Here is a 7,484-nt window from a genome sequence, read left to right as displayed (position 1 = left end):
TTGTGAAAGAAATATTCTGGGCCTCTAACGTTAGTGTTAGTGTGAGGTTTCTATTCACGCTTTTAGCAGAGAAGAGACTGTAAAAGAAACCACACATCCTGGCATTGTATGATTCATTTCAAACATGACTGACTATATGATTTTTAATCCTATGAGAAAGCTTCCTTTAATCCTATGAGAAAGTCATGCAATGGAATGCGTGGATCTGAAGTCAAAAAGCTTCGAGGAAGGGTAAAAAGAGGACAAGATCTACTTCACTCTACTAAGTGGGACAAATTATTTGTACAGTTAAATCTTTTTTTTTTTAAGCTATGTAGTCTGGGGTGAGTAAGGAATTAAACTGTCACTGTAAAGCCTGCCATCTGAGGTGCGAAGCTAATTTAAATGAGAATATGGAAATGGCCTTCTCCTCCACAACTGAAACACTATATATACATTAAAGCATTCTCATTTAAACAACACTATTTACATGTATTTAGGCCAGGTTCTCTAAGCTATGCATGCTGGGAAAGGGGGGGGTTTTGCAGGTAAGGGGGGAAAATAGTAAATTTAAGTTTGGAGCAAACTGTCTGGGAGTGGTGTTGGAAAGATGGAAAATTATTTGCGCAAACCGTTAACAATGTCCCCTGAGGTTTTTTTTTTTCATATGCATGAACCCTGAAATATTTTTCAACTTAATGTAAATATAATTAAATATAATTTAAGAATAAACATAGATCACTTTACTTAGTTTATCTCCATCACCTGTGTCCTAACTTACAAGCAAAATTCCCCTCAAACATAACTGAGATATTTTTTTTTGTTCACAAATAAATATTATAAAAGAAGACTGTGCCACAATGAAAGGCAAATACAGAAAAAACAGAGCTTAATATTTGATCTAAATTGCCATTAACTACTGCAAAACAATCTAAGCACACAGTACAAGCTGCACCATATGTAATATATGAGAAACTCCCAGTTTGGTAAGGAGTAATAATTTAGTGTCATGACCTTACGAAACACAAAGTGATCAAACATGATGAAACGCTCACCGGCGCTGTAAACAATCTGATTACTAAGTTCCAAAGTGCAGCCGATGGAAATTAAAATAAATAATAAAACACATAGCAACATAAAGTGGGAGGCTTTGATGAGGATTGGTTCATATCACCCCCTTGTGCTGAACATATGAAACAGCATTTCACTCTCCTACTGTTGTTCTTCCTTATTACCCAGAAAAGCAGCCATTTGAAGTATTTTATTAAATAAACAGTTTAGACAATCAAAAGTCTCTCAGAAGTTCACAAACCCTTTGTTTTCCCCATATCTGAGATTTCAGAGACAAATGTCTTCCTGAGCCATCTGTCCTCATCGTTTGCATGGGTCAAGTGCGTTGGACACGAAGGGTCAAAATTCGGCCTTTTGCCCCTAACAATGACAGAGTCTCACAAAAGGCTTTGAAAAACGAACACCACAAATCACCACATTTTCGTTTACACAACTCTTTCAAATGTCTTTTGACTGGCGCCTGCACCATGTCTTTCCCCTTTCTCTGTTCGTGATTCAGTTGTCGAGAGCGCTGGCTCCGCCGTTTGTAGAACTGTTTTTGCCCTTGCTTTTAGACGAGCGGAAGGAGAAGCGTTTGATGAGGCGGCGGGAGAAGCTTCCAGATTTCTTGCGACCACTGGAAGAGCAGGAAGCCGTGGACGGGTCGTTGTCCAGGTTGGTGACGTCCTCGTGGGACTGGCTGAAGCTCGAGCTCTTCTGTCTGTGTCTCCTGCGGAATAAGAGCTTTGTGCCACTCCGGAGGAAGCCCACTGCCCAGTGACACACAATCAAAGTCAGAAAAAAGTACAGTCATATTTATACTGTATATATGTATATATATCCTTAAGACAGTGGTTCTCAAAGTGGGGTCAGGGGACCCCCAGGGGTCCATGAAGCTTAGCCAGGTAGTCTGTGAATTTTTAAAAAAATTTTAATTCTAAATAAAATCACAGCCATTTTTGGTGTTATTATTTGAATTCTTCTAGTTATATTCCCTTTAACTGGTCACTTGTAATGAATGGCTTTAATCCAAACCTCAAAAATAAGGAGGCCTGTAAATAAGGTCTACTTAGCCCTAACGCGTTCTGTTGCTGGAAAAGTCTGGAAAAATCTACCACTTTAATAAATAAACAAAATATATTTTACACATTTTAAATAAACAATCATGAATAAATAATATCAAATATTGTCCATGACTAAAATCAGTGGAATTTATTTTACAGTTAAAGGGGTCCATGGCTGGAAAAAGTTTGAGAACTTCTGTCTTAAGAGAAACCAGATGTTCCAGATGAAAAGAGGATGCTGGAAATTAAAAGGATTTTTATATACCAACTGTACATACAGTATACATAAAACCCAATTTTCAAGCTGGGATGTGCCCAAAAGCTGTTCATTTATAGAAATATTTTATATTGCATAAATATTATAAATAATTCCACTTTTACTTTTTAGGTGGTTTTATGAAGGTTTACATTATAAAATACATATTAAAGGGAAAATAATGGTCTAAAGTGCAAAACTGTACACATTACAATAATTAAAAATAAACCTAAAGAGTCACAATAAAACTACATAGTAAAGTTAGATATTAGACAATATTATTTATCTATATCTAAACATAAATTATTAATTTTTAATCTAAAATTTGTAATCTAAATATTAAAGATTAATGTTTAATCATCCTTCTTCAAGTGTACATTTTTAATGATTTCCCCTATATTCTTTGACTTACTGTATATATAAAACCAGCTTTTTATTGGGTACATTTACCTGTATTTTTCGTTTTTTGGACAGGGAAGCCTAGCGTAGTTAGCCTTTAGTTTCTTTCTTTGTGTATGTTTCTTCATCTTTTATGTTGTCCATATTTATATATATGTATGTATATATATATATATATATATATATATATATATGTATACACACACACACACACACACACACACACACACACAAGAGTCTTAGGCACCCTATTTTTTTTAGTACAAACTTTGTTATAGATTTTTATTTTATGATTTCTACATTACCGATTCAGTACAAAAACATTTTAGATTCCAAACATTAGTTTTCCAGCACAAAATTAAATGTTACAGAAAAATGTTTTTATGTCAGTAACGAAAGCAGCATATTTCACAAGAGACACTTTTCAGACAAAAAACATAATGAAGGCTGCTGGGTTTTGCTGCAAAAATAACAAGCAAGTGTGACAGTCAAAGTCTCCAGAAGAGCTGCGGCTGCTCCTGCAAGAAGCTCAGTAACACTTACAGCTCATTTCCTTATAAAACTGAGTTTCCTTATAAAATTGTACCTGAGACTACTATTTTTTTTTAAAGCGAAGGATCATCACACCAAATATTGACTTTGTTTCATGTATTACTGTGTACTGCTCTTTATAGTATTTTTTTAAACGTAGAAACATTTAGTTTCATTATTTTTGAAGGCATCTTTGCTTTACAGCATTTCTTTGAATGTGCTTAAGACTTTTGCACAGTACACACACACATACATACATACATACACACATGTATAGTTGCAGCTCTCTGCCTAGTGTGGACATAACAATGTGCCTTATAGACTCGCACCTGCACCACACACACCACGTCAGTATCACCGCTATATGGTATGTGGGCTCACATCCAGTGAGTAGCAACAAGTGATGTGCTCCTAATAAACAGTGTATTTCCTGTATTCCAGTTTCCGTAATGTGTTCCTATCAGAGCTTACCTTTATGATCTTTGAGGCTGCGTGTCTCGAGTGCTCCAGTAGAGCCTGTCTCTGACTCCACGTCGTCCACAGATGGCCGCTCAGACGCGTCGGACGGTGTGGTCTCATCTGCGTCCTGGTGTGCAGCAGCTCCGTGGTGGTTGGGGGCCCCTGAGGGAGAATTCTCGCCCTGCAAGGCAGCGTCCATGTCTGCAGCATAGCCCACCGACAGCGCAGAGTTGTCTTCTGTAATGGGAACCTGGAGAGTGGAAGGAAAATCAATGTGACAAATCTTTTTGTTTACTCCAGTAGTAGTGATTCAGCCATGGCATGTTTAGCGTCTGATGTCTGTGTCTTTAGTTTTACACTAGAGCTATGAGATTAATGTAGCTAACAAGGAGTGGAAGTCTATTTCACCCAAAATCTTTATATATTTTTGCTTCAATCAACCATAAGATACATAATCTCAATTTTAAACAAGCTATTTTGGAAAATAATGGATTTGTCAGTATTTGCAAATTGCATTCAATGTGAAAGTAATAAACCTGGAAGTAGACGTTTACAAAAAAATAATAATAAAATAAGTGAGACTTCCATTTCTAGATGTAAATATCAGGAAATGAAAGCTGAAATTCTGATCAATCGTCTCATATTCATCTTTTGATCTCAAACCTAAATGTCTTCGGTGTATAGCCAAAACAGAAGAATTGGCCTGGATGTTCCAATACTTTTGGAGGGGACTGTAGTTGTAGTTGTAGGTAGATTTGTGATTTTCACATCAGCTAAGCTGTGTGAGTGCAACTGTAACCAATGAGTGGCCTTTGCCATGATGATGCCTTGTTCTCCAAGAGTTTCCTCTCACACACTCATGTTGCTTATGTCTATTTTTACTACTTATTGTACACGACTCACAATATCACCATTATCCTCGCTATTTTTGAAACACAACACAAAATGTCAAGGAGCCTGTGAAATGTTGGAGACTCGTCTCCAATCTAGAGTTGTCAGTCCAAAAACTGGCCAGCTGACGAGTTTTGATTTCAGTGTCATGTACTGATCAAGCACTTACCTCCCCATGATTTAGCCTAAATGCATTACAATGTATTACTGGGGCTAAGATACAGTACATTAGCTCACAGTTACTACAAAGTGCCATTGATTTTCATTGTTTAAATTGGAGAGTAACTGGATAAGTACCTTAATAAGAGAGCTATGATTGAATTTTTAAAAAAAAAATGGCTCTGCCATATGGTTATGTTTTCAGTCATAACTGTATTTTTTAAGTTTGGTAACAGAAGGAAATATGACACACTGGCCTATACAATGTCCTACTTGAGAAAAATTGCTAAAAGTAATCAAATTGTGGGGGAAAAGGTCCAAGGAAGGAGAATTATGACAGCACAAGGTAGGACAATCTTTTTATATTACCCTATGACATCATCTGACCTTTGACACTCCGGAGATGATGAGGGTGCTGCGTTTAGTGGGCGTTTTCTTCACCGCCTTATTGGCCGACTCGGTCAGCTGCCGGATTGCTGTCTCTGCTACAGGATCCAGCCCATTTGAGATGGGGCTTTCTGCAGGGATACAGATAGTGCACACATACAAAAAATGGACAACTTGTACTGAACCATTATCAGAAGATCATTACTATTAGAATGTAGTGCTTTGTAAGCCTTAATATGCAAAACTTAATGGAGAACTGACTGCTGGCCGTGGGGCTGATGCTGGCTCGGCTCTGGAAGCTCTCTGTCAGCACGGTCGGTCTTTTCTCCGTAATCTCCACCTTAGATGGAGACTTGGAGGGAGAATCTCCTACTCGCATACGCAGGGAGACAAAAGACATAAAGGGAAATAGTAAGTAAGGAATAAATCACAATGGGCTGTGCTGTTATAGGAAAATAATCAATGATGGGTGGTGCGAGGTGGTGCGAGGTGGCCCAACACAAAACAGTCACCCCAAAGTTGATTATTTTCCAATAACAGCATGACTTGTAGTGTTTTATTTCTCTTATACCACAGCAATTTGCCAAGGATTACAATTTTTATTAATTAGTAAACAACACGCACTTTTTATCAGCTACAGCAGTGCAGCTAAGTAAGAAATAACACACTCCAGACCATGCTGTTATACGAAAATAATGCATGCTGGGGGTGTGATGTGGCACAAGGCACAAACCAAGTGCTGCTACAACCGCACCAAACAGTCATTCTTCACCAGTCTCTCTCTCTCTTTCTCTCTCTGCCTGTCGTTTTATCGTGAAAACAGAGAAAACGTAAAGCGTAACCAAGACTGAGAGCACTTATAACAGCTCTCAATCCTTCTATAAATGTTAAATAATGTCTCCTAAAAAAACTTCACCACATCAACATTTATAAAAACTAATTTGTTAAACAACAACCTGTTTTTAAATCCATTTATTATTAGTCTTAGGTTACGTGGAGCATCCACCCTACAAGTCCCTGTGTACAAGCTGTTACTATAGAAACGATAACATACTAGAAGGAGCGCATTAATATTAACCTTTATCGTCCCTTACAGCTGGAAGTACCTGTGCTCTTATAAGAAAATAACTCACACCTACTGACCAATCAGATTTGAGGATTCAATCGTGCTGTAGTATAAAGAAAATTAATCAAAACCTTCTGACCAATCAGATTGAAGACCAGAGCTGTGGCACAGCACGGTTAAGGGTCTAATACATGCTGAAATTTTACTATTTACCAACTTTTTTTTTTTTTTAAAAAACAGCATATCTTTTCAACATTATCAATGTTTTTATGTTATCCCTACTATTCTTTCAGCTGCACTTTGCGTTGCCTGCCTACAAGTCATTTCACATTGGCTTGATTAGGTATTACTATAATGTTTGTAATCTCATTAAAGGCTCTGATGAAGCTACCTAGTTTGCGTTCCAGCTTTGGCCGTGACTGGATGGTGGTGACCGTAGTGACAATAGTGCCGTCAGGCATGATCGTACGGTCCACGTCCACTTTTTTGGACGGCGTGAGCGAGGAGCGGAGTAGGGTGGCGTTATGACGCACGTCATTCAGCTCCACGTACATGAGCTGTGAGAAAAGACACAAAATCAGGGCACAAGATGCAACAAAACACTGATGGAAAATGAACAAAGTGTGTGTAGCTCTGAATCAGAGACAAGAGGTATACTGATATAATAAGACACACTTCTGTTAAATAATTTTGGACCAGTAGTTTATCAGAACTCAGTGTGAGACTGTGAATGATACATAGTGCTTAAAAATCCTATTTTAACATCACGAAGATCATTTCAACATGCTTCTTACCTCCAACGTGACGGTAGCTGTCGGTGTCAGACCGTGCCCTGGTGTGATGGAAAGCTTTTGTTGTCCACTGGGACTCCTCTTAGGGATATCCAGGGATAAGCAAGCGTGGCCTGGCAAGAATTCTATGAAATGGGACATTTAAAAAAAAAAAAAAAACATGTTATTGTTTGCAAATAGAAAGGGTAGCCATCTTGACTCCAAATAAAATAGTGTCTAACATTTTATAAAATGGGTTTGAACTGTGCCAATGTGTTTCCATTTTAGTGCAAAATGTTCAGATTTGGTTATTTGTTAAAGAGGCCTGACTTACGTTCTCCTTTGCTATTGCGCTCCACTAGTCTAACTTTGAGTTCTTTGGTTTCTGGCTGCAAATCCCTACAGAAGAAAAAAATAAAAGGTGATAAGATCCTGGGTCAAGTCTTCACGTAATTACACACAAAATAGTTAAA

General features: G+C 37.7%; 1 protein-coding gene across 1 annotated transcript in view; it reads right to left on the bottom strand.

Annotated features, from left to right (window-relative positions):
* Positions 1-581: 581 nt before the first annotated feature.
* c2cd2l (c2cd2 like) overlaps positions 582-7,484 on the bottom strand; it is a 44,948-nt gene continuing 38,045 nt past the window's right edge. The window contains exons 9-15 of the mRNA XM_026922064.3: positions 7,346-7,410; positions 7,036-7,157; positions 6,633-6,798; positions 5,437-5,544; positions 5,176-5,306; positions 3,751-3,988; positions 582-1,799 (exon numbers count right to left, since the gene is read on the bottom strand). Of these exons, the coding sequence (XP_026777865.3) occupies positions 1,546-1,799; positions 3,751-3,988; positions 5,176-5,306; positions 5,437-5,544; positions 6,633-6,798; positions 7,036-7,157; positions 7,346-7,410 (1,084 nt within the window). The 3' untranslated portion in view covers positions 582-1,545. The remainder of the gene's footprint in view (positions 1,800-3,750; positions 3,989-5,175; positions 5,307-5,436; positions 5,545-6,632; positions 6,799-7,035; positions 7,158-7,345; positions 7,411-7,484) is intronic.

This window comes from Pangasianodon hypophthalmus, chromosome 27 (genome assembly GCF_027358585.1).
Source record: "Pangasianodon hypophthalmus isolate fPanHyp1 chromosome 27, fPanHyp1.pri, whole genome shotgun sequence".
Classification (NCBI taxonomy): domain Eukaryota; kingdom Metazoa; phylum Chordata; class Actinopteri; order Siluriformes; family Pangasiidae; genus Pangasianodon; species Pangasianodon hypophthalmus.
This window is presented reverse-complemented; position numbering and strand designations above follow the sequence as displayed.